The following is a 26,675-nucleotide window of genomic DNA, read 5'->3' as shown; positions in this document are numbered from 1 at the left end:
GGGAGGGGTCCCAAAAATTGGCTGGGAGGGGTCCCAAAAATGGGGATGGGGGAGGGGTAAAAAATGGGGAGGGGGCTTCAAAATGGGGGAGAGGGTCCCAAAAATGGGGGGGGTCCCAAAAATGGGGGGGGTCCCAAAAATGGGGGGGAAGGGGTAAATAATGGGGGGGGGAGGGGTCCCAAAAATGGGGGAAGGGTCCCAAAAATGGGGGAGGGGTCCCAGGAGTGGGGGAGGGATCCCAAAAATGGGGGGGGGGAGGGGTCCCAAAAATGGGGGGAGGGTCCCAAAAATGGGGGATGGGGGGTCCCAAAATTGGGGGGGGGAAGGGGTAAAAATTGGGGGGGGGAGGGGTCCCAAAAATGGGGGAGGGATCCCAAAAATGGGGGAGGGGGTCCTAAAAATGGGGGTGGGGGAGGGGGCCCAAAAATGGGGATGGGGGAGGGGTAAAAAATGGGGGAGGGGTCCCAAAAATGGGGGAAGGGCCTCAAAATGGGGGGTGGGGGGTCCCAAAATTGGGGGGGGGGGGAAGGGGTAAAAATTGGGGGGGAGGGGTCCCAAAAATGGGGGTGGGGTCCCAAAAATGGGGGAGGGGGTCCTAAAAATGGGGGTGGGGGAGGGGTAAAAAATGGGGGAGGAGGGGTCCCAGGAGTGGGGGAGGGGCCCCAAAAATGGGGATGGGGGAGGGGTAAAAAATGGGGGAGGGGTCCCAAAAATGGGGGAGGGGTCCCAGGAGTGGGGGAGGGATCCCAAAAATGGGGGGGGGGGAGGGGGCAAAAAATGGGGGAAGGGTCCCAAAAATTGGGAAGGGCCTCAAAATGGGGGGTGGGGGGTCCCAAAATTGGGGGGGGGGGAAGGGGTAAAAATTGGGGGGGAGGGGTCCCAAAAATGGGGGTGGGGTCCCAAAAATGGGGGAGGGGTCCCAAAAATTGGCTGGGAGGGGTCCCAAAAATGGGGGTGGGGGAGGGGGCCCAAAAATTGGGGAAGGGCCTCAAAATGGGGGGTGGGGGAGGGGTAAAAAATGGGGGTGGGGTCCCAAAAATGGGGATGGGGTCCCAGGAGTGGGGGAGGGGCGCCAAATATGGGAGGGGGGGGAAGGGTAAAAAATGGGGAGGGGGCTTCAAAATGGGGGGGAGGGTCCCAAAAATGGGGGAGGGTCCCAAAAATGGGGGGGGAGGGGTCCCAAAAATGGGGGAAGGGCCTCAAAAATGGGGGGTGGGGGGTCCCAAAATTGGGGGGGAGGGGTCCCAAAAATGGGGGAGGGGTCCCAAAAATGAGGGCGGAGGGGTCCCAGGAGTGGGGGAGGGGCCCCAAAAATGGGGATGGGGGAGGGGTAAAACTTGGGGGAAGGGGTCTCAAAAATGGGGGAAGGGTCCCAAAAATGGGGGAGGGGTCCCAAAAATGGGGGGTGGGGGTTTCCAAAATTGGGGGGGGAAAGGGGTAAAAACTGGGGGGCCTGGGGTCCCAAAAATGGGGGAGGGGTCCCAAAAATGGGGGAGGGGTCCCAAAAATGGGGGAGGGGTCCCAAAAATTGGCTGGGAGGGGTCCCAAAAATGGGGATGGGGGAGGGGTAAAAAATGGGGGAGGGGTCCCAAAAATGGGGGAGGGGTCCCAAAAATTGGGGAAGGGCCTCAAAATGGGGGATGGGGGGTCCCAAAATTGGGGGGGGGGAAGGGGTAAAAATTGGGGGGGAGGGGGTCCCAAAAATGGGGGTGGGGTCCCAAAAATTGGGGAGGGGTCCCAAAAATTGGCTGGGAGGGGTCCCAAAAATGGGGGTGGGGGAGGGGGCCCAAAAATGAGGGAGGAGGGGTCCCAGGAGTGGGGGAGGGGCCCCAAAAATGGGGATGGGGGAGGGGTCCCAAAAATTGGGGAAGGGCCTCAAAATGGGGGGTGGGGGAGGGGTAAAAAATGGGGGAGGGGTCCCAAAAATGGGGGAGGGGTCCCAGGAGTGGGGGAGGGGCGCCAAATATGGGGGGGGAGGGAAGGGTAAAAAATGGGGAGGGGGCTTCAAAATGGGGGGGAGGGGTCCCAAAAATTGGGGAGGGGTCCCAAAAATGGGGGGGGGGGTAAAAAATGGGGGAGGGGTCCCAAATTGGGGGTGGGGGAGGGGCGGCCCAGCACCCACGGCTGCCCCTCCCCCCCCCAGCTGATGGGCGGAGCCTTCCCCTGGTTCGACATCCGGGACCCCAAAATTTGGAGCCCCCCCGGGACCCCCCCGACCCCCAAGTGAGTGAAGGGGGGGGAGGGGCTGGGGGGGGGTGGATTTTGGGGGGTCCTGGGGGGGATTTTGGGGGGTCCCGGGTGGATTTTGGGGGGTCCTGGGTGGATTTTGGGGGGGTCCCGGGTAGATTTGGGGTGAATTTTGGGGGATCCCGGGTGAATTTTGGGGTTCTGGGAGGGATTTTGGGGGATCCTGGGTGGATTTTGGGGGGTCCCGGGTGGATTTTGGGGATCCCAGGTGGATTTTGGGGATTCCTGGGTGGATTTTGGGGGGGTCCCAGGTAGATTTGGGGTGAATTTTGGGGGTCCTGGGGGGGATTTTGGGGATCCCGGGTGGGTTTTGGGGTGAATTTTGGGGTTTTGGGGTGAATTTGGGGGTCCTGGGTGGATTTTGGGGTTCTGGGGGGGATTTTGGGGATCCCGGGTGGATTTGGGGGGTCCTGGGTGGATTTTGGGGGGGTCCCGGGTAGATTTGGGGTGAATTTTGGGGGATCTCAGCTGAATTTTGGGGCTCTGGGGTGGATTTTGGGGGGTCCTGGGTGAATTTTGGGGATCCCGGGTGGATTTTGGGGGATCCCGGGTGGATTTTGGGGTTCTGGGGGGGATTTTGGGGGGTGCCAGGTGGGATTTGGGGGATCCTGGGTGAATTTTGGGGATCCCGGGTGGATTTTGGGGGGTCCTGGGTGGATTTTGGGGGGGTCCCAGGTAGATTTGGGGTGAATTTTGGGGGTCCTGGGGGGGATTTTGGGGATCCCGGGTGGGTTTTGGGGTGAATTTTGGGGTTTTGGGGTGAATTTGGGGGTTCCTGGGTGGGTTTTGGGGTGAATTCTGGGGTTCCTGGGTGAATTTTGGGGGTTCCTGGGTGGATTTTGGGGGGTCCTGGGGGGGATTTGGGGGGTCCCAGGTGAATTTGGGGGGGTCCCAGGTAGATTTGGGGTGAATTTGGGGGTTCCGGGGTGGATTTTGGGGATCCCGGGTCGGATTTGGGGGGTCCTGGGTGGATTTTAGGATTCCAGGTGGATTTGGGGTGAATTTTGGGGTGGGTCTTGGATGGGATTTGGGGGATCCTGGATGGATTTTGGGGGTCCTGGGTGAATTTTGGGGGGTCCGAGGTGAATTTGGGGGTTCCCAGGTGGGTTTTGGGGGGGTCCCGGGTGAATTTTGGGGTTCTGGGGGGGATTTGGGGGGGTCCTGGGTAGGATTTTGGGGGGTCCCGGGTGGATTTTGGGGGTTCCTGGGTGGATTTTGGGGGGGTCCTGGGTAGGATTTTGGGGGGTCCCGGGTGGATTTTGGGGGTTCCTGGGTGGATTTTGGGGGGTCCCGGGTGGATTTTGGGGGGTCCTGGGTGGATTTTGGGGGGGTCCCGGGTAGATTTGGGGTGAATTTTGGGGGATCCCGGGTGAATTTTGGGGTTCTGGGGGGGATTTTGGGGGGTCCTGGGGGGGATTTGGGGGATCCCGGGTGAATTTTGGGGGGTCCCGGGTGGATTTTGGGGTTCTGGGGGGGATTTTGGGGGGTGCCAGGTGGGATTTGGGGGATCCTGGGTGGATTTTGGGGGGTCCCGGGTGGATTTTGGGGGGTCCTGGGTGGATTTTGGGGGGGTCCCGGGTAGATTTGGGGTGAATTTTGGGGGTCCTGGGGGGGATTTTGGGGATCCCGGGTGGGTTTTGGGGTGAATTTTGGGGTTTTGGGGTGAATTTGGGGGTTCCTGGGTGAATTTTGGGGGTTCTGGGGTGGATTTTGGGGGATCCCAGGTGGGATTTGGGGTGTCCCAGGTGGGATTTTGGGGATCCCAGGTAGATTTGGGGTGAATTTGGGGGGTCCTGGGTGGATTTTAGGATTCCAGGTGGATTTGGGGTGAATTTTGGGGTGGGTCTTGGATGGGATTTGGGGGATCCTGGATGGATTTTGGGGTTCCTAGGTGGGTTTTGGGGTTCCCGGGTGAATTTTGGGGTTCCCGGGTGAATTTTGGGGGGTCCCGGGTGGGTTTTGGGGGTGCTGACGCGGCCCCTCCCCCAGCGGGGCGCTGCCCCTGGCCGTGCTGCCGCCCTCCAGTGACCACACCTACGCCAGGTGGCGCCAGGAGCCGGCCCCGCCCCCCGCAGGTGAGCCACGCCCACCTCAGCTCACCTGGAGAGGCCACGCCCACTTTGGGGCTGAGCCACGCCCACCCTGAGCTCAACTGGAGAGGCCACGCCCACTTTGGGCTGAGCCACGCCCACCTGAGCTCACCTGGAGATGCCACGCCCACTTTTTGGCTTAGCCACGCCCACCTGAGCTCACCTGGAGAGGCCACGCCCACTTTGGCTGAGCCACGCCCACCTGAGCTCACCTGAGGAGGCCACGCCCACTTCGGGCTGAGCCACGCCCACCTGAGCTCACCTGGAGAGGCCACGCCCACTTTGGGGCTGAGCCACGCCCACCTGAGCTCACCCGAGGAGGCCACGCCCACTCTGGGGCTGAGCCACGCCCACCTGAGCTCACCTGGAGAGGCCACGCCCACTTGGGGCTGAGCCACGCCCACCTGAGCTCACCTGAGGAGGCCACGCCCCCTCCCTCCCCAAGCCCCGCCCCTTCCCGCCTCACCCGCGCAGGTGGGCGTGGCCTGGCGCGCTGACCCCGCCCCTTTCCCCGCCCAGGTGAGGAGGGGGCGGAGCCGGAGGTGCCGGCGGCGGCGGGAGGGGGCGGGGCCGACGAGCGGCAGTGCACGCTGTGCCTGCGCTGCGGGGACGCACCTGCCCAGGTGAGCGGGGCGGGGCTTGGGGGGCATTTGGGGGGATTTGGGGGGATTTTGGGGGATTTTGGGGCTCAGGTGAGTGGGGGCTGGGTTTGGGGGGGATTTGGGGGGGTTTGGGGCTCAGGTGTGGGGTTTTGGGGGGATTTGGGGGGATTTTGGGGGATTTGGGGCTCAGGTGAGTGGGGGCAGGGTTTTGGGGGGATTTGGGGGGGATTTTGGGGGGATTTTGGGGCTCAGGTGTGGGGCTTTGGGGGGATTTTGGGGGATTTGGGGCTCAGGTGTGGGGTTTTGGGGGGATTTGGGGGGATTTTGGGGGGGATTTGGGGCTCAGGTGAGTGGGGGCGGGGCTTGGGGGGATTTTGGGAATTTTGGGGCTCAGGTGAGGGGGTTTGGGGGATTTTGGGGGCATTTTGGGGGGATTTTGGGGGATTTTGGGGCTCAGGTGAGGAGTTTGGGGGGATTTTGGGGGATTTTGGGCGATTTGGGGCTCAGGTGAGTGGGGGCGGGGCTCAGGTGTGGGGTTTTGGGGGGATTTGGGGGGATTTGGGGCTCAGGTGAGGGGTTTGGGGGGATTTGGGGGGATTTTGGGGCTCAGGTGAGTGGGGGCGGGGTTTGGGGGGATTTTGGGGGATTTGGGGCTCAGGTGAGGGGTTTTGAGGGATTTGGGGGGATTTTGGGGGATTTGGGGCTCAGGTGAGTGGGGACGGGGCTTGGGGGGGATTTGGGGGGGATTTGGGGCTCAGGTGAGTGGGGGAGGGGCTCAGGTGAGGGGTTTTGGGGGGGATTTGGGGAGATTTTGGGCTCAGGTGAGTGGGGGTGGGGCTTGGGGGGGATTTGGGGCTCAGGTGAGGGGTTTGGGGGGATTTGGGGGGGATTTGGGGCTCAGGTGAGTGGGGGTGGGGCTGGGGGCGGGCTTTGGGGCGGGGTTTGGGGGGATTTTGGGGGATTTGGGGCTCAGGTGAGGGGTTTTGGGGGGGATTTGGGGACATTTTGGGCTCAGGTGAGTGGGGGCAGGGTTTGGGGGGATTTTGGGTGATTTGGGGCTCAGGTGAGTGGGGGTGGGGCTTGGGGGGGATTTGGGGGGGATTTGGGGCTCAGGTGTGGGGTTTTGGGGGGATTTTGGGGGATTTTGGGGCTCAGGTGAGTGGGGGCTGGGTTTTGGGGGGATTTTGGGCGATTTGGGGCTCAGGTGAGTGGGGGTGGGGCTGGGGGCAGGCTTTGGGGCGGGGTTTGGGGGATTTTGGGGGATTTGGGGCTCAGGTGAGCAGAGACAGGAGATTTAGGGGGCTCAGGTGAGTTTGGGGCTCAGGTGAGGGGTTTTGGGCGGGGTTTGGGGGAGGTTTAGGGGGGATTTGGGGCTCAGGTGAGGGGTTTAGGGAGTTTTGGGGGGAGTTTGGGGGATTTGGGGCTCAGGTGAGGGGGTTTTGGGGCTGTTTAGGGGGGATTTGGGGCTCAGATGAGGGATTTTGGGGGTGTTTTAGGGAGTATTTGGGGCTCAGGTGAGGGGGTTTTGGGAGGGATTTGGGGGGATTTGGGGCTCAGGTGAGTGCGATCAGGTGAGATTTGGTGGGCACAGGTGAGGGTGGGGTTCAGGTGAGTTTGGGGCACAGGTGAGGAGGTTTTGGAGGGTTTGGGGTGGGGGTTTGGGGGGTATTTGGGGCTCAGGTGAGCTCCAGCTGAGTGGGGGGGGGGAATCCCAGGGTGGGATTTTGGGGTGGAAAAGCCCTTTTGGATCATTCCTGACTCATTTTAGGGGCTCCTTTGGGGCTGGAATTTGGGGGTTTTTTTTGGGGGGGCGGTTTTTTTTTTGGGGTGGGGTCTCCCCGGGGGAGGTGTCACTGATTTGGGGAGGGGTCCTGCAGGACGAGGGGCGGCTCCTGTACATGGGGCAGAACGAGTGGACCCACGTTAACTGCGCCCTGTGGTCGGCCGAGGTCTTCGAGGAGGGGGACGGGACCCTCAGGAACGTCCACGCCGCCGTGGCCAGGGGCCGGCAGATGGTGGGGAGGGGTCTCGGGGGGGATTTGGGTCAAGGGCGAGTCGATTTGGGGGGATTTGGGGTTTTTTTGGAAGGGATTTCGGGGGGATTTGGGGAGGTCCTGGGGTTTTTTGGGGGAATTCTTGAGAGGGGTTGGAGGCTGCCAGGGCTTTTTTGGGGGTGGGAGGGGGTCCCTGGTGGTTGGGAGTGGTCTCAGGGATCTGGGGGTGTCACCCAGGGGTGTTGTGGGGGGTCCCAAATATTTTGGGAGGCACCTGTGGGAAAAAGGTCCCCGGTGTGACCGACACCAGGTCTACCCATAGGCCGCTGTTCGGACAGTAGGTCTACCCATAGGTTACTATTGGGGGGACATCAGGTCTACCCATAGGCCGCTGTTCGGACAGTAGGTCTACCCATAGGTTACTATTGGGGGGACACCAGGTCTACCCACAGGCTGCTGTTCGGACAATAGGTTTACCCATAGGCTAGTATTGCGAGGACAGCAGGTCTACCTATAGCCTAGTGTTGGGGGGGGGCAACAGGTCTACCCATAGGCTAGTGTTGAGGGAACACCAGGTCTACCCGTAGGCTAGTATTGGGGGGGGACACCAGGTCTACCCATAGGCGGCTGTTCGGACAGCAGGTCTACCCATAGGTTACTACTGGGGAGACACCAGGTCTACCCATTGGTTTATATTGAGCGGACAGCAGGTGTACCCGTAGGTTGAATGACAGACACCAAGTCTACCCATCCGTTTATAAAAGGGGGGAACACCAGGTCTACCCACTGATTTACATGGGAGGAGACACCAGGTCTACCCATAGGTTGAAATGGACAGCAGATCTACTCATTCGTTTATAAGGGGGGAGGGCACACCAAGTCTACTCATTGGTTTCTATGGAGGGGACACTAGGTCTACCCACCGTCTAATACTGGGAAAGCAGCTCTACCTATGGGTTTCGATGGAAGGGACACCAGGTCTACCCATTGAATGCTATTGAGGGGGTCATCAGGTCTGCCCACTTACTACTACGGCGGCATCAGGTCTACTCGGCGATTTCTAGTAGGGAGACACCAGGTCTACCCGTTTTCCATAGCGGACATCAGGTCTACCTATAGCGAGTGCTATGAGGGACATCAAGTCTACCTAGTGGCTACTACGGAGGCAGTAGGTCTACCCATAGACTTCTATGAGGGAGACACCAGGTCTACCCTAAAGAGGGACACCAGGTCTACTCACGGGGTACTACGGGGGCAGTAGGTTTATCCATAGACTTCTATGAGGGAGACACCAGGTCTACCCTAAGGCGGGACACCAGGTCTACCCGTAGGTAGGGCTATGAGGGACATCAGGTCTACCCAAACGAGGGCCACCAGGTCTACCCCTAGATATTGTTATGAGAGACATCACGTCTACCCAACACTCGTCTACGTGGGGGGAGTGCGATTTTGGGGGGTTCCCCGAGATTTTTGGGGGTTCCCCGCGGGGGGGGTCTCACCCTGGTATCCCCCTCCCGTAGCGCTGCGAGCACTGCGGCCGCCCCGGGGCCACCGTCGGCTGCTGCTTGGCCGCCTGCGCCGCCAATTATCACTTCATGTGCGCCCGGCGCTGCCAGGCCGCCTTCCTCAGGGACAAGAGGGTCTTCTGCCAGCGCCACGGGCGCCTCCTGGGCGGGGACGTGAGTCTGGGGGCTTCGGGGGGGGATTTGGGGGGTCCTGGGTGGGTTACAGGGGGATTTGGAGGGGTTATGGGGGGTTAAAAGGGGGGCTGGGGGCTCGGGGGGAGAAATTGGGGGGTCCTGGAGGGAGATTTGGAGGGTCCTGGAGGGGGTTTGGGGGTCTTGGAGGGGATTTGGGGGTGTCCTGGAGGGGGATTTGGGGGGATTTAGGGGTCTTTGGGGGGTCCTGGAGGGGATTTTTGGGTCCTGGAGAGGATTTGGGGGAGATTTGGGGGTCCTGAAGGAGATTTGGGGGGTCCTGGGGGAGATTTAGGGGTCCTGGAGGGGGTTTGGGAGGATTTAGGGGTCTTTGGGGGGTCCTGGAGGGGATTTTTGGGCGTCTTGGAGGGGATTTGGGGGAGATTTGGGGGTCCTGAAGGGGATTTGGGGGGTCCTGGGGGAGATTTAGGGGTCCTGGAGAGGGATTGGGGGGTCCTGGAGGGGATTTTGGGATCTTGGAGGGGATTTGGGGGGTCCTGGGTGGGTTACAGGGGGATTTGGGGGGCTTATGTGGGGTTAAAAGGGGGGCTGGGGGCTCGGGGGAGGGGGAAATTGGGGGGTCCTGGAGGGAGATTTGGGGGTGTCCTGGAGGGGGTTGGGGGGATTTAGGGGTCTTTGGGGGGTCCTGGAGGGGATTTTTGGGCGTCCTGGAGGGGATTTGGGGGAGATTTGGGGGTCCTGAAGGGGATTTGGGGGGTCCTGGGGGAGATTTAGGGGTCCTGGAGAGGGATTGGGGGGTCCTGGAGGGGATTTTGGGATCTTGGAGGGGATTTGGGGGGTCCTGGGTGGGTTACAGGGGGATTTGGAGGGGTTATGGGGGGTTAAAAGGGGGGCTGGGGGCTCGGGGGGAGAAATTGGGGGGTCCTGGAGGGAGATTTGGGTGTCCTGGAGGGAGTTTGGGGGGCATTTGGGGGTCTTGGAAGGGATTTGGGGGTGTCCTGGAGGAGGGTTGGGGGGATTTAGGGGTCTTTGGGGGGTCCTGGAGGGGATTTTTGGGCATCCTGGAGAGGATTTGGGGGAGATTTGGGGGTCCTGAAGGGGATTTGGGGGGTCCTGGGGGAGATTTAGGGGTCCTGGAGAGGGATTGGGGGGTCCTGGAGGGGATTTTGGGATCTTGGAGGGGATTTGGGGTGGTCTTGGAGGGGGATTTGGGGGGTCCTGGGTGGGTTACAGGGGGATTTGGGGGGGTTATGTGGGGTTAAAAGGGGGGCTGGGGGCTCGGGGGAGGGGGAAATTGGGGGGTCCTGGAGGGAGATTTGGGTGTCCTGGAGGGGGTTTGGGGGTCTTGGAAGGGATTTGGGGGTGTCCTGGAGGGGGTTTGGGGGGATTTAGGGGTCTTTGGGGGGTCCTGGAGGGGATTTTGGGGGGTCCTGGAGGGGATTTGGGGGAGATTTGGGGGTCCTGAAGGGGATTTGGGGGGTCCTGGGGGAGATTTAGGGGTCCTGGAGGGGGTTTGGGAGGATTTAGGGGTCTTTGGGGGGTCCTGGAGGGGGATTGGGGGGTCTTGGAGGGGATTTGGGGGGTCCTGGGGGAGATTTAGGGGTCCTGGAGAGGGATTGGGGGGTCCTGGAGGGGATTTTGGGATCTTGGAGGGGATTTTGGGGGGTCTTGGAGGAGGATTTGGGGGGTCCTGGTTGGGTTACAGGGGGATTTGGGGGGGTTATGTGGGGTTAAAAGGGGGGCTGGGGGCTCGGGGGGAGAAATTGGGGGGTCCTGGAGGGAGATTTGGGGGTCCTGAAGGGGATTTGGGGGGTCCTGGGGGAGATTTTGGGGTCCTGGAGGGGGTTTGGGAGGATTTAGGGGTCTTTGGGGGGTCCTGGAGGGGATTTGGGGGGTCTTGGAGGGGATTTGGGGGGGGATTTGGGGGTCTTGGAGGGCATTTTGGGGTGTCCTGGAGGGGGTTTGGGGGGATTTAGGGGTCTTTGGGGGGTCCTGGAGGGGATTTTTTGGGTCCTGGAGAGGATTTGGGGGAGATTTGGGGGTCCTGAAGGGGATTTGGGGGGTCCTGGGGGAGATTTAGGGGTCCTGGAGGGGGTTTGGGAGGATTTAGGGGTCTTTGGGGGGTCCTGGAGGGGATTTTGGGGTGTCCTGGAGGGGGGTTGGGGGGTCTTGGAGGGGATTTGGGGGGTCCTGGGGGAGATTTAGGGGTCTTGGAGAGGGATTGGGGGGTCTTGGAGGGATTTTGGGGGGTCCTGGAGGGGATTTGGGGGAGATTTGGGGGTCCTGAAGGGGATTTGGGGGGTCCTTGCGGGGATTTAGGGGTCCTGGAGGGGATTTTGGGGGGGATTTTGGGGTCCTGAAGAGGATTTGGGGTGGTTTGGGAGGTTTTGGGGGGTCCTGAAGGGGATTTGGGGGGTTCTGGAGGGGATTATGAGGGGTCCGGGGGGGTTTTTGGGGGTCCTGAGTTGGATTTTGGGGGTCCCGAGCTGCCCCAGCCCCCCCAGGAGTTGGTTCAGGCTGGGGAGGTTGAGGATTTTTGGGGATTTTTAGGCTGATTTGGAGGTTTTGGGGGATTTTTTTGTGGCATTTGGGGGCAATTTGAGGGGTCCCAGGGGAGTTTTGGGGGTGCCGAGTTCAATTTTGGGGGGTTTTGGGGGGATTTTGGGGGTGGTTTTGGGGGTGCTTTTTAAGGGTTTGGGGTTTTTTGGGGGGTTTTTGGGGGTGCCGAGTTGGATTTTGGGGAATTTTGGGCTGGTTTTGGGGGTGTTTTTTAAGGGTTTGGGGTTTTTTGGGGGGGGTTGGGGCTTTTTGGGGGTCCTGAGTTGGATTTTGGGGGGTCCCGGGGGGTGGTTTTGGGGGGATTTTGGGGTGGTTTTGGGGGTGTTTTTTAAGGGTTTGGGGTTTTTTGGGGGGTTTTGGGGGGTTTTTAGGGGTGCCAAGTTGGATTTTGGGGAATTTTGGGGGGTTTTGGGGGTGCCGAGTTGGATTTTGGGGGGATTTTGGGGGGATTTTGCGGGTGTTTTTTAAGGGTTTGGGGGTTTTGGGGGGATTTTGGGGTTTTTGGGGGTCCTGAGTTGGATTTTGGGGGATTTTGGGCTGGTTTTGGGGGTGTTTTTTAAGGGTTTGAGGTTTTTTGGGGGGTTTTGGGGGGTTTTTGGGGGTGCAGAGTTGGATTTAGGGGGGTTTTGGGGGGTTTTGGGGGTGTTTTTTAAGGGTTTGGGGTTTTTTGGGGGGTTTTGGGGGGTTTTTAGGGGTGCAGAGTTGGTTTTGGGGGGTTTTGGGGGTGCAGAGTTGGATTTAGGGGGGTTTTGGGGGTTTTTGGGGGTGCAGAGTTGGATTTTGGGGGTCCCGAGCTGCCCCAGCCCCCCCAGGAGTTGGTTCAGGCTGGGGAGGTTGAGGATTTTTGGGGATTTTTAGGCTGATTTGGAGGTTTTGGGGGATTTTTTTGTGGCATTTGGGGGCGATTTGAGGGGTCCCAGGGGAGCTTTGGGGGTGCCGAGTTCAATTTTGGGGGGTTTTGGGGGGATTTTGGGGTGGTTTTGGGGGTGTTTTTTAAGGGTTTGGGGGTTTTGGGGGGATTTTGGGGTTTTTGGGGGTCCTGAGTTGGATTTTGGGGTGATTTTGGGGTGGTTTTGGGGGTGTTTTTTAAGGGTTTGGGGGTTTTTGGGGGGTTTTTGGGGGTTTTTAGGGGTGCAGAGTTGGATTTGGGGGGGTTTTGGGGGTTTTGGGGGTGCCGAGTTGGATTTTGGGGTGATTTTGGGGGGATTTTGCGGGTGTTTTTTAAGGGTTTGGGGTTTTTTGGGGGTTTTTTGGGGGTTTTTAGGGGTGCCGAGTTGGATTTAGGGGGGTTTTGGGGGTTTTTGGGGGTGCAGAGTTGGATTTTGGGGGTCCCGAGCTGCCCCAGCCCCCCCAGGAGTTGGTTCAGGCTGGGGAGGTTGAGGATTTTTGGGGATTTTTAGGCTGATTTGGAGGTTTTGGGGGATTTTTTTGTGGCATTTGGGGGCGATTTGAGGGGTCCCAGAGGAGTTTTGGGGGTGCCGAGTTCAATTTTGGGGGGTTTTTGGGGGATTTTGGGCTGGTTTTGGGGGTGTTTTTTAAGGGTTTGGGGTTTTTTGGGGGATTTTGGGGGTGCCGAGTTGGGTTTTGGGGGGATTTTGGGGTGGTTTTGGGGGTGTTTTTTAAGGGTTTGGGGTTTTTTGGGGGGTTTTGGGGGGTTTTTAGGGGTGCAGAGTTAGATTTGGGGGGTTTTTGGGGGTTTTTGGGGGTGCCGAGTTGGATTTTGGGGTGATTTTGGGCTGGTTTTGGGGGTGTTTTTTAAGGGTTTGAGGTTTTTTGGGGGGGGTTGGGGCTTTTTGGGGGTCCTGAGTTGGATTTTGGGGGATCCCGGGGGGTGGTTTTGGGGGGATTTTGGGGTGGTTTTGTTGGTGTTTTTTAAGGGTTTGGGGTTTTTTGGGGGGTTTTGGGGGGTTTTTAGGGGTGCCGAGTTGGATTTTGGGGAATTTTGGGGGGTTTTGGGGGTGCCGAGTTGGATTTTGGGGGGATTTTGCGGGTGTTTTTTAAGGGTTTGGGGGTTTTGGGGGGATTTTGGGGTTTTTGGGGGTCCTGAGTTGGATTTTGGGGTGGTTTTGGGGGTGTTTTTTAAGGGTTTGGGGTTTTTTGGGGGGTTTTGGGGGGTTTTTAGGGGTGCAGAGTTGGATTTGGGGGGGTTTTGGGGGGTTTTTGGGGGTGCAGAGTTGGTTTTGGGGGTTTTTAGGGGTGCAGAGTTGGATTTGGGGGGGTTTTTGGGGGGTTTTTGGGGGTGCAGAGTTGGATTTGGGGGGTTTTTGGGGGTTTTTAGGGGTGCAGAGTTGGATTTAGGGGGGGTTTTGGGGGTTTTTGGGGGTGCAGAGTTGGATTTTGGGGGTCCTGAGTTGCCCCGTCCCCCCCAGGAGCTGGTGCGGGACGGGGGCTTCGCGGTGCTGCGCAGGGTCCTGGTGGATTTCGGGGGGATCAGCCTCAAGAGGAAATTTTTGGGGGGTCTGGAGCCCGAGGCCGTGAACGTCATGATCGGTGAGGGGGGGGAACCCCAAAATTTGGGGAGGGGAGGGGTCCCAGAGGGGATTTTGGGGTGTCCCAGAGGGGACTTGGGGGGTCCCAGAGGGGATTTGGGGGGTCCTAGAGGGAACTTGGGGGGTCCCAGAGGGGATTTGGGGGGGGTCTCGAGGGGATTTGGGGGGTCCTAGAAGGGATTTTGGGGTCCCAGGGGGATTTTGGGGGGGTCTCGAGGGGACTTGGGGGGTCCCAGAGGGGATTTTGGGGGGTCCCAGAAGGGATTTTGGGGTCCCAGAGGGGATTTTGGGGGGTCCCAGAAGGGATTTTGGGGGTCCCAGAGGGGATTTTGGGGGGGTCTCGAGGGGACTTGGGGGGTCCCAGAAGGGATTTTGGGGTCCCAGAGGGGATTTTGGGGGTCCCAGAAGGGATTTTGGGGTCCCAGAGGGATTTTGGGGGTCCCAGAGGGGACTTGGGGGGTCCCAGAGGGGATTTTGGGGGTCCCAGAAGGGATTTTGGGGGTCCCAGAGGGGACTTGGGGGGTCCCAGGGGGATTTTGGGGTCCCAGGGGGATTTTGGGGGGGTCTCGAGGGGACTTGGGGGGTCCCAGAGGGGATTTTGGGGTCCATGGGGAGGTTTTGGGGGGGTCTCGAGGGGATTTTGGGGGCCCTGGGGGGATTTTGGGGGGTCCCAGGGGGGTTTTGGGGTCTCCAGAGGGGTCTTGAGGAGGATTTGGGGGGTCCCAGGAGGTTCAGGGGAGGATTTTTGGGGGAATTTTAGGGTTTTGGGGGAATTTTGAGAGGTTTTTTTGCAGTTTTGGGGTCGCCTTTGGGAATTTGGGATTTTTGGGGGGTTGGGGGGGGGATTTGGGGGATTTTGGGGTTCCCTGAGAGGATTTTTGGGGGTTTTGGGGGGGATTTGGGGGGTTTTGAGGATTTTTGGGGATTTTGGGGTTCTCTGAGAGGGTTTTTGGGGGGGATTTTTGGGGGTTCTGAGGATTTTTGGGGCTTCTTGAGAGGATTTGGGGGGGGAATTTTGGGGGTTTTGGGGGGGGATTTTGGGGAATTTTGGGGTTCCCTGAGAGGATTTTTGGGGGAGTTTTGGGGTTTTGGGGGAGTTTTGGGGGTTTTTGGGGGGTCTCTGAGGGTCTCCCCCTCCCCCCCATTTCAGGCTCCATCCGCATCGACCGCCTGGGGGCGCTGACGGAGCTGTCGGAGCGCGAGGGGCGCCTGTTCCCAGTGGGATACCAGTGAGCCTTACTGGGAGCACTGGGAGGGACTGGGAGGGGACTGGGAGGGGACTGGGGGGCACTGGGAGGGACTGGGGGTCACTGGGAGGGACTGGGAGGGGACTGGGATGGACTGGGAGGGACTGGGAGGGGATTGGGAGGGGACTGGGGGGCACTGGGAGGGACTGGGAGGGGACTGGGATGGACTGGGAGGGACTGGGAGGGACTGGGAGGGGATTGGGAGGGACTGGGAGGGGATTGGGAGGGACTGGGGGGGACTGGGAGGAGTCAGGGGTTTCTCCAGTTCATACTGGGCCATACTGGGCCGTACTGGGGGGGGGTTTGGGGTCTCCCCGCCACATACTGGTTCTTATTGGTTCATACTGGTCTGTACTGGTTGGTACTGGTTGGTACTGGTTGATAGTGGTTGATACTGGTTGATACTGGTTGATACTGGTTGATACTGGTTGATACTGGTTCATACTGGTTGATACTGGTTTATAGTGGTTGATAGTGGTTGATAGTGGTTGATACTGGTTCGTACTGGTTTATACTGGTTTATAGTGGTTGATACTGGTTGATACTGGTTCGTACTGGTTTATACTGGTTTATAGTGGTTGATACTGGTTGATACTGGTTTATAGTGGTTGATACTGGTTTATAGTGGTTTATACTGGTTTGTACTGGTTTATACTGGTCCATACTGGTTTATACTGGTTTATAGTGGTTGATACTGGTTGATACTGGTCCATACTGGTTTATAGTGGTTGATACTGGTTCGTACTGGTTGATAGTTCATTGATAGTGGTTGATATTGGTTTGTGCTGGTTTGTGCTGGTTTATACTGGTTGATACTGGTTCTTACTGGTTCATACTGGTTTGTACTGGTTGATACTGGTCCATACTGGTTTATACTGGTTTATATTGGTCCATACTGGTTCATACTGGGAGTGATACTGGGAGCACTGGCGGTGGTTTGGGGGTCCCGGGGCCCTGGGGGGGGTCAGCAATGGGAATTTGGGGTCCCGTGGCCCCGGCCCGGCCCGTACTGGTTTATACTGGTCCGTACTGGTTTATACTGGTCCACACTGGTCCGTACTGGTTTATACTGGTCTGTACTGATTTATACTGGCCCACACTGGTCCGTACTGGTTTATACTGGTCCGTACTGGTTTATACTGGCCCACACTGGTCCGTACTGGTTTATACTGGTCCGTACTGGTTTATACTGGCCCACACTGGTCCGTACTGGTTTATACTAGTCCGTACTGGTTTATACTGGCCCACACTGGTCGGTACTGGTTTATACTGGTCCGTACTGGTTTATACTGGTTGGTGCTGGTTTATACTGGTCCGTATTGGTTTATACTGGCCGGTACTGGTCCATACTGGTTTATACTGGTTGGTGCTGGTTTATACTGGTTTATGCTGGTTTATATTGGTCGGTACTGGTTGGTACTGGTTTATACTGGTCGGTACTGGTTTATACTGGTCGGTACTGGTTTATACTGGTTGGTAGTGGTTTATACTGATCCGTACTGGTTTATACTGGTTGTTGTTGGTTGATACTGGTTTATAGTGGTTTATACTGGTCCGTACTGGTTTATACTGGTCAGTACTGGTTTATACTGGTCGGTACTGGTTTATACTGGTTGGTACTGGTTGGTACTGGTTTATACTGGTCCGTACTGGTCTGTACTGGTTTACACTGGTCCGTACTGGTTGATACTGGTCCGTACTGGTTGATACTGGTCCGTACTGGTTTATACTGGTCGGTACTGGTTTATACTGGTCGATACTGGTTTGTACTGGTCCATACTGGTTTATACTGGTTGGTGGTGGTTTATACTGGTCCGTACTGGTTTATACTGGTCCGTACTGGTTGGTAGTGGTTTATACTGGTTGGTAGTGGTTTATACTGGTTGATAGTGGTTTACACTGGTTGATGCTGGCTTATACTGGTTGATACTGGTTTATACTGGTTGATACTGGTCCATACTGGTTTATACTGGTTGATACTGGTCCATACTGGTCCGTACTGGTCCGTACTGGTCCGTACTGGTCCGTACTGGTCGGTACTGGTCGGTACTGGTCCATACTGGTCCATACTGGTCCGTACTGGTCCGTACTGGTCGGTACTGGTCCGTACTGGTCGGTACTGGTCGGTACTGGTCCGTACTGGTCGGTACTGGTCCGTACTGGTCGGTACTGGTCCATACTGGTTTACACTGGTTGATGCTGGTTTATAGTGGTTGATTCTGGTTTATACTGGTACGTACTGGTTGATACTGGTCGGTACTGGTTTATACTGGTTGGTACTGGTTTATACTGGTCGATACTGGTTTATACTGGTCGATACTGGTTTATACTGGTCGATACTGGTTTATACTGGTCGGTACTGGTTTATACTGGTCGGTACTGGTTTATACTGGTTGGTACTGGTTTATACTGGTTGATACTGGTTTGTACGGGTCTATACTGGTTTATACTGGTTGGTGGTGGTTTATACTGGTCCGTACTGGTTGGTAGTGGTTTATACTGGTTGATAGTGGTTTACACTGGTTGATGCTGGCTTATAGTGGTTGATACTGGTCTATACTGGTTCGTACTGGTCCGTACTGGTCTATACTGGTCCGTACTGCTCTGTACTGGTCCATACTGGTCCATACTGGTCCATACTGGTCCGTACTGGTCCGTACTGGTCTCTACTGGTTTACACTGGTTGATGCTGGTTTATAGTGGTTGATTCTGGTTTACACTGGTCGGTACTGGTTGATACTGGTCGGTACTGGTTGATACTGGTCGGTACTGGTTGATACTGGTCGGTACTGGTTTATACTGGTTGGTACTGGTTTATACTGGTTTGTACTGGTCCATACTGGTTTATACTGGTTGGTGGTGGTTTATACTGGTTGGTACTGGTTTATACTGGTCCGTACTGGTTTATACTGGTCCGTACTGGTTTATACTGGTCCGTACTGGTTTATACTGGTTGATACTGGTTTATACTGGTCCATACTGGTCCATACCGGTCCATACCGGTCCGTACCGGTCCATACTGGTCTGTACTGCTCCGTACTGGTCCATACTGGTCCGTACTGCTCCGTACTGGTCCGTACTGGTCCGTACTGGTCCGTACCGGTCCGTACCGGTCCATACTGGTCCATACCGGTCCATACTGGTCTGTACTGCTCCGTACTGGTCCATACTGGTCCGTACTGCTCCGTACTGGTCCGTACTGGTCCGTACTGGTCCGTACTGGTCCGTACTGGTCCGTACCGGTCCGTACTGGTCCGTACCGGTCCGTACCGGTCCATACCGGTCCGTACTGGTCCGTACTGCTCCGTACTGGTCCGTACTGCTCCGTACTGGTCCGTACTGCTCCATACTGGTCCGTACTGCTCCGTACTGGTCCGTACTGGTCCGTACTGGTCCGTACTGGTCCGTACTGGTCCATACCGGTCCGTACTGGTCCATACTGGTCCGTACTGGTCCGTACCGGTCCATACTGGTCCATACCGGTCCATACCGGTCCATACTGGTCCATACTGGTCTGTACTGCTCCGTACTGGTCCATACTGGTCCGTACTGCTCTGTACTGCTCCGTACTGGTCCGTACTGGTCCATACTGGTCCGTACTGGTTGGTACTGGTCCGTACTGGTTGGTACTGGTCCATACTGGTCCGTACTGGTCCATACTGGTCCGTACCGGTCCGTACCGGTCCGTACCGGTCCGTACCTGTCCGTACCGGTCCATACCGGTCCATACTGGTCCATACTGCTCCGTACTGGTCCATACCGGTCCATACCGGTCCGTACTGCTCCATACTGGTCCGTACTGCTCCATACTGGTCCGTACTGGTCCATACTGCTCCATACTGGTCCATACTGCTCCATACCGGTCCATACTGGTCCATACTGGTCCATACTGGTCCGTACCGGTCCGTACTGGTCGGTACTGCTCTGTACTGGTCCATACTGGTCCATACTGCTCCGTACCGGTCCGTACCGGTCCGTACTGGTCCGTACTGGTCCATACTGGCGGGCAGCGCTCCCCGGGGCTGACGGCGGTGCCCGGCGCAGGTGCTGGCGGCTCTACTGGAGCACGCGGGACGCGCGGCGCCGCTGCTGGTACCGCTGCCGCATCCTGGAGCAGCCGCCCGCGGCGCCGGGGGGCGGGGCCGGCACCCCCCCGGGACCCCCGCCCGAGGACAACCGCACCATCGCCCACGGCACCCCCGGTACGGGACCCCCACCCAAAATCAGCGGGACCCCCACCCAAAATCACCCCGGGACCCCCACCCAAAATCACCCGGAGACCCCCACCCAAAATCAGCGGGACCCCCACCCAAAATCACACCGGGACCCCCACCCAAAATCACCCGGAGACCCCCACCCAAAATCACACCGGGACCCCCCACCCAAAATCACCCCGGGACCCCCACCCAAAATCACCCTGAGACCCCCACCCAAAATCAGCGGGACCCCCACCCAAAATCACCCGGAGACCCCCACCCAAAATCACACCGGGACCCCCACCCAAAATCACACCCATGGGACCCCCACTCAAAATCACCCGGAGACCCCCACCCAAAATCACCCGGAGACCCCCACCCAAAATCACACCAGGACCCCCACCCAAAATCACACCGGGACCCCCACCCAAAATCACCCGGAGACCCCCACCCAAAATCAGCGGGACCCCCACCCAAAATCACACCGGGACCCCCACCCAAAATCACCCCGGGACCCCCACCCAAAATCACACTGAGACCCCCACCCACCCATGGGACCCCCACCCAAAATCACTCCGGGACCCCTCCCCAAAATCACTCCGGGACCCCCACCCAAAATCACCGAGAGACCCCCACCCAAAATCACCCTGAGACCCCCGGACCATCGCCCACGGCACCCCCGGTACGGGACCCCCACCCAAAATCAGCGGGACCCCCACCCAAAATCACACCGGGACCCCCACCCAAAATCACCCCGGGACCCCCACCCAAAATCACACCGGGACCCCCCACCCAAAATCAGCGGGACCCCCACCCAAAATCACCCCGGGACCCCCACCCAAAATCACCCGGAGACCCCCACCCAAAATCACCCAGAGACCCCCCAGGACCATCGCCCACGGCACCCCCGGTACGGGACCCCCACCCAAAATCACACCCATGGGACCCCCACCCAAAATCACCCAGAGACCCCCACCCAAAATCACCCCGGGAACCCCACCCAAAATCACACCGGGACCCCCACCCAAAATCACACCCATGGGACCCCCACCCAAAATCACCCGGAGACCCCCACCCAAAATCACCCAGAGACCCCCACCCAAAATCACCCAGGACCCCCACCCAAAATCACACCAGGACCCCCACCCAAAATCACCCGGAGACCCCCACCCAAAATCACCCAGAGACCCCCCAGGACCATCGCCCACGGCACCCCCGGTACGGGACCCCCACCCAAAATCAGCGGGAGACCCCCACCCAAAATCACACCGGGACCCCCACCCAAAATCACCGGGACCCCCACCCAAAATCACCCTGACACCCCCGGACCATCGCCCACGGCACCCCCGGTACGGGACCCCCACCCAAAATCACACCGGAGACCCCCACCCAAAATCACACCGGGACCCCCACCCAAAATCACACTGAGACCCCCACCCACCCATGGGACCCCCACCCAAAATCACTCCGGGACCCCTCCCCAAAATCACTCCGGGACCCCCACCCAAAATCACCGAGAGACCCCCACCCAAAATCACCCTGAGACCCCCGGACCATCGCCCACGGCACCCCCGGTACGGGACCCCCACCCAAAATCAGCGGGACCCCCACCCAAAATCACACCGGGACCCCCACCCAAAATCACCCCGGGACCCCCACCCAAAATCACACCGGGACCCCCCACCCAAAATCACCCCGGGACCCCCACCCAAAATCACCCCGGGACCCCTCCCAAAATCACCCCGGGACCCCCACCCAAAATCACACCGGGACCCCCACCCAAAATCATACCGGGACCCCCACCCAAAATCACCCAGAGACCCCCACCCAAAATCACACCGGGACCCCTCCCCAAAATCACCCTGACCCCCCCGGACCATCGCCCACGGCACCCCCAGTACGGGACCCCCACCCAAAATCAGCGGGACCCCCACCCAAAATCACACCGGGACCCCCACCCAAAATCACCCCGGGACCCCCACCCAGAATCACCCGGAGACCCCCACCCAAAATCACCCCGGGAGCCCCACCCAAAATCACACCGGAGACCCCCACCCAAAATCACACCGGGAGACCCCCACCCAAAATCACACCGGGACCCCCACCCAAAATCACCCCGGGACCCCCACCCACCCATGGGCCCCCCACCCAAAATCACACTGAGACCCCCACCCAAAATCACACCGGGACCCCCACCCAAAATCACCGGGACCCCCACCCACCCATGGGCCCCCCACCCAAAATCACCCTGAGACCCCCTCTGGGACCTCCCCGAGACCCCCAGGGACCCCAATAATGGGGAGGGGGCTCTGGGACCCCCCCCGAGACCGCCCACCCACCCATGGGACCCCCACCCAAACCCCCCCAGGGACCCCCTCCCCAAATTCTGGGGACCCCTCCCCTCATTTCACCCCTCCCCCCCCTCAGGCTCCAGCCCGGGACCCCCGCCCAGCCCGGGGGGGGGAGGGGAGGAGGGGGGGGGGGACCCCCAGGTCCCCAAGGGCCGGCCCAGGGGACCCCTCCCCCCCGCCCCTCCCCCCCCGGGGGTGTCCCCCCCCCGCCGGCCCCCCCCCGGCAGCTCCTCGCGGCCCCTCCCCCCCCCCGGTGAGTTTGGGGGGGATTTGGGGAGATTTGGGGAGATTTTGGGGGGGATTTTGGGGATGTTTGGGGGGATTTTGGGGATATTTGGGGGGGATTTGGGGATGTTTGGGGGATATTTTGGGGGGTGTAGGGGGGATTTGGGGGGACTTGGGGGGGACTTTGGAGGTTTTGGGGATATTTGGGGGGGATTTGGGGATATTTGGGGGATATTTGGGGGGGATTTGGGGGGATTTTGGGGATATTTGGGGATACTTGGAGGATATTCGGGGATATTTGGGGGGGACTTTGGGGATTTTGGGGATTTTGGGGGGGATTTTGGGACACTTTGGGGGGGATTTGGGGACATTTTGGGGGGATTTGGGGATATTTGGGGGGGGATTTGGGGGGATTTTGGGGGGATTTGGGGATATTTGGGGATATTTTGGGGGGTGTAGGGGGGATTTGGGGGGACTTGGGGGGGACTTTGGAGGTTTTGGGGATATTTGGGGGGATTTTGGGGATATTTGGGGAGGATTTGGGGATATTTGGGGGATATTTGGGGGGGATTTGGGGGGATTTGGGGGATTTGGGGAGATTTTGGGGGGGATTTTGGGGATGTTTGGGGGATATTTGGGGATTTTGGGGGGAATTTTGGGACACTTTGGGGGGGATTTGGGGACATTTGGGGATATTTTGGGGGGTGTAGGGGGGATTTGGGGGGACTCGGGGGGGACTTTGGGGGTTTTGGGGATATTCGGGGGGGGGTTTGGGGATATTTCGGGATATTTCGGGATTTGGGGATTTGGGGGGGGATTTTGGGACACTTTGGGGGGGATTTGGGGACATTTTGGGGGGATTTGGGGATATTTAGGGGGATTTGGGGTTATTTGGGGATTTTTGGGGGGTTATGGGGGATTTGGGGATATTTTGGGGGGTGTAGGGGGGATTTGGGGGACTTGGGGGGGACTTTGGGGTTTTGGGGACATTCGGGGGGGATTTGGGGACATTTTGGGGGGATTTGGGGATATTTGTGGGGGATTTGGGGGGGTTTGGGAACATTTGGGGGGGATTTTGGGGGGGTTTGGGGAGGGATTTGGGGGCAGTTTGGGCGTGTTTGGGGACATTGAGGGAACACTGGGGGGGCGTTTGGGGCCAACGAAGGGATTTGGGGGGATTTGGGGAATTTTGGGGGATTTTGGTGGATTTGGGGCCATTTGAGGGGATTTGTGGCCATTTGTGGGGGGATTTGGGGCCATTTGGTGCCATTTGGGGGCCATTTGGTGCCATTTGGGGGCCTTTTGGGGCCATTTGGGGGGGACTTTGGGGCCATTTGGGAGGATTTGGGGCCATTTTGGGACATTTTGGGGCCATTTGGGGACATTTTGGGGCCATTTGGGGGGACTTTGGGGCCATTTTGGGGCCATTTGGGGACATTTTGGGGCCATTTGGGGGGACTTTGGGGCCATTTCGGGGCCATTTCGGGGCCATTTGAGGGGGACTTTGGGGGGACTTGGGGTCATTTCGGGGCCATTTTGGGGCTATTTGAGGGGATTTGGGGCCATTTGTGGGGACTTTGGGGCAATTTGGGGGGGATTTGGGGCCATTTTGGGGCCATTTGGGGCCATTTTGGGGCCATTTGGGGCCATTTCGGGGCCATTTGGGGGGACTTTGGGGCCATTTGGGGCCATTTGGGGGGACTTTGGGGCCATTTGGGGCCATTTCGGGGCCATTTGGGGCCATTTGGGCACACCCATGACTGGGGGAGGTCACCGGGGTGCCCCCGGTGCCACCCGGCCGCCGTCCCCCTCAGGCCACCAAGGCCCGGCCGTGCCGCGCCACATCCCGACCGTCGGCGACCCCGAGGTGGCCCCGCGGCCCCCGAGGTGGCCTCGCCGGCCACCGGCCTCGCCGGCCACCGCCGCCGTCACCCGGAGGGGCCACCCCCACCTGGCACCGGGGCCAGCGCCCGAGCCGGCGTCACCCAACGGGACGGGGCCAGCGCCCAGGTCAGCGGCACCCACCCACCCCAGGGGTCACCCTCGGTGTGACCCCCACCCATGGGTCACTCTTGGTGTCACCCCCACCCCAAGGGTCACTCTCGGTGTCACCCACCCACCCCAGGGGTCACCCTCGGTGTGACCCCCACCCATGGGTCACTCTCAGTGTGACCCCCACCCATGGGTCACTCTCGGTGTCACCCACCCACCCCAGGGGTCACTCTTGGTGTCACCCCCACCCCAAGGGTCACTCTCGATGTCACCCCCAAGGGTCACCCTCGGTCTCACCACCCCAAGGGTCACTCTTGGTGTCACCCACCCACCCCAGGGGTCACTCTCGATGTCACCCCCACCCATGGGTCACCCTCGGTGTGACCCCCACCCATGGGTCACTCTCGGTGTCACCCACCCAAGGGTCACTCTCAGTGCCACCTCCCACCCCAGGGGTCACTCTCGGTGTCGCCCCCACCCAAGGGGTCGCCCTCGATGTCACCCACCCACCCCAGTGGTCACTCTTGGTGTCACCCCCACCCATGGGTCACTCTCAGTGTGACCCCCACCCATGGGTCACTCTCGGTGTCACCCACCCACCCCAGGGGTCACCCTCGGTGTGACCCCCACCCATGGGTCACTCTCAGTGTGACCCCCACCCATGGGTCACTCTCAGTGCCACCTCCCACCCCAGGGGTCACCCTCGGTGTGACCCCCACCCATGGGTCACTCTCGGTGTCACCCACCCATGGGTCACTCTTGGTGTCACCCCCACCCCATGGGTCACTCTCGATGTCACCCCCAAGGGTCACCCTTGGTCTCACCACCCCAAGGGTCACTCTTGGTGTCACCCACCCACCCCAGGGGTCACCCTCGGTGTGACCCCCACCCATGGGTCACTCTTGGTGTCACCCACCCACCCCAGGGGTCACTCTTGATGTCACCCCCACCCCAGGGGTCACCCTCGGTGTGACCCCCACCCATGGGTCACTCTCGATGTCACCCCCAAGGGTCACCCTCGGTCTCACCACCCCAAGGGTCACTCTTGGTGTCACCCACCCACCCCAGGGGTCACTCTCGGTGTCGCCCCCACCCAAGGGGTCGCCCTCGATGTCACCCACCCACCCCAGTGGTCACTCTTGGTGTCACCCCCACCCATGGGTCACTCTCAGTGTGACCCCCACCCATGGGTCACTCTCGGTGTCACCCCCACCCATGGGTCACTCTCGGTGTCACCCCCACCCATGGGTCACTCTCAGTGCCACCTCCCACCCCAGGGGTCACTCTTGGTGTCACCCCCACCCCAGGGGTCACTCTCGGTGTCACCCACCCATGGGTCACTCTCGGTGTGACCCCCACCCATGGGTCACCCTCGGTGTGACCCCCACCCATGGGTCACTCTCGGTGTCACCCACCCAAGGGTCACTCTTGGTGTCACCCACCCACCCCAGGGGTCACCCTCGGTGTCACCCCCACCCATGGGTCACTCTCGGTGTCACCCCCACCCATGGGTCACTCTCAGTGCCACCTCCCACCCCAGGGGTCACTCTTGGTGTCACCCCCACCCAAGGGTCACTCTTGGTGTCACCCACCCACCCCAGGGGTCACTCTCGGTGTCACCCACCCACCCCAGGGGTCACTCTCGGTGTCACCCCCACCCAGTGGTCACTCTTGGTGTCACCCCCACCCAAGGGGTCACCCTTGATGTCACCCTCGGTGTCACCCTCACCCTCCCCTCCCCCCCAGGTCGATGCCGCTCCCGAGGCCGTCGTCGTCATCGTCACCCGACGCGATGACGTCACCCGACGCGATGACGTCACCCAACGGGGTGGTGGTGGCAGCGCCACTGTCGCCGTCGTCACCCGAGCCGATGATGACGTCACCCAACGGGGTGGTGGCACCGCCGAGGTCACCGACGGCACCGCCGGGGCCAGCCCGGCTCTGGGGAGCTGCGGCCACCTCCAGGTGGGTGTCACCTCCGGCCTGGGGTCATTGTCACCTTCATGGGGTCATTGTCACCTCCTGGGGGTCATTGTCACCTCCTGGGGTCACTGTCACCTTCATTGGGTCATTGTCATCTCCTTGGGGGTCATTGTCACCTCCTGGGGGTCATTGTCACCTTCATGGGGTCACTGTCACCTTCATTGGGTCATTGTCATCTCCTTGGGGTCATTGTCACCTTCTCTGAGTCATTGTCACCTTCATGGGGTCTTTGTTACCTTCACTGGGTCATTGTCACTTCCTTAGGTCATTGTCACCTCCCTGGGGTCATTGTCACCTTCATTGAGTCACTGTCACCTTCATTGGGTCATTGTCACCTTCATTGGGTCATTGTCACATCCTGGGGGTCACTGTCACCTTCATTGGGGTCATTGTCACCTTTTGGGGTCATTGTCACCTTCTCTGGGACATTGTCACCTCCTGGGGTCATTGTCACCTTCATGGGGTCACTGTCACCTTCATGGGGTCACTGTCACCTCTTTGGGGTCATTGTCACCTTTTGGGGTCATTGTCACCTTCATTGAGTCATTGTCACCTTCTCTGGGTCTTTGTCACCTTCACTGGGTCATTGTCACTTCCTCAGGTCATTGTCACCTCCCTGGGGTCTTTGTCACCTTCACTGGGTCATTGTCACCTCCCTGGGGTCATTGTCACCTTCATTGGGGTCACTGGCACCTTGTCTGGGTCACTGTCACCTCTTTGGGGTCATTGTCACCTTCTCTGGGTCATTGTCACCTCCAAGGCTGCTGTCACCCCTGGCACCGGTGTCACCCCCGGGGTTGATGCCACCCCCGAGGCCACTGTCACCCCCTGGCACCGCTGTCACCCCTGGCACCGCTGTCACCCTTGGCACCGCTCTCACCCCTGGCACTGCTGTCACCCCCTGTCACCTCTGTCACCCCCTGGCACCGCTGTCACCCCCTGGCACCGCTGTCACCCCCTGGCACCGCTGTCACCCCTGGCACCCCCTGTCACCCCTGGCACCGCTGTCACCACCTGTCACCTCTGTCACCCCCTGGCACCT

General features: G+C 59.4%; 1 protein-coding gene across 1 annotated transcript in view; it reads left to right on the top strand.

The window, feature by feature from the left end:
* The window catches only part of KMT2B (lysine methyltransferase 2B), a gene marked incomplete at its 5' end in the record, with an annotated part of 98,117 nt that overhangs the window by 51,481 nt on the left and 19,961 nt on the right, over positions 1 to 26,675 (top strand). Inside the window, 11 exons of the mRNA XM_082299892.1 lie at positions 2,144 to 2,223; positions 4,237 to 4,322; positions 4,857 to 4,960; positions 6,817 to 6,954; positions 8,454 to 8,612; positions 13,520 to 13,640; positions 14,790 to 14,868; positions 18,931 to 19,088; positions 21,510 to 21,686; positions 23,473 to 23,668; positions 25,397 to 25,615. Of these exons, the coding sequence (XP_082156018.1) occupies positions 2,144 to 2,223; positions 4,237 to 4,322; positions 4,857 to 4,960; positions 6,817 to 6,954; positions 8,454 to 8,612; positions 13,520 to 13,640; positions 14,790 to 14,868; positions 18,931 to 19,088; positions 21,510 to 21,686; positions 23,473 to 23,668; positions 25,397 to 25,615 (1,517 nt within the window). The remainder of the gene's footprint in view (positions 1 to 2,143; positions 2,224 to 4,236; positions 4,323 to 4,856; positions 4,961 to 6,816; positions 6,955 to 8,453; positions 8,613 to 13,519; positions 13,641 to 14,789; positions 14,869 to 18,930; positions 19,089 to 21,509; positions 21,687 to 23,472; positions 23,669 to 25,396; positions 25,616 to 26,675) is intronic.

The sequence above is a fragment of the Coloeus monedula genome, assembly GCF_965178545.1.
Source record: "Coloeus monedula genome assembly, chromosome: 35".
Lineage (NCBI taxonomy): Eukaryota > Metazoa > Chordata > Aves > Passeriformes > Corvidae > Coloeus > Coloeus monedula.
The sequence above is the reverse complement of the archived record's forward strand: the minus strand, read 5'-3'. Positions and strand labels throughout refer to the sequence as shown.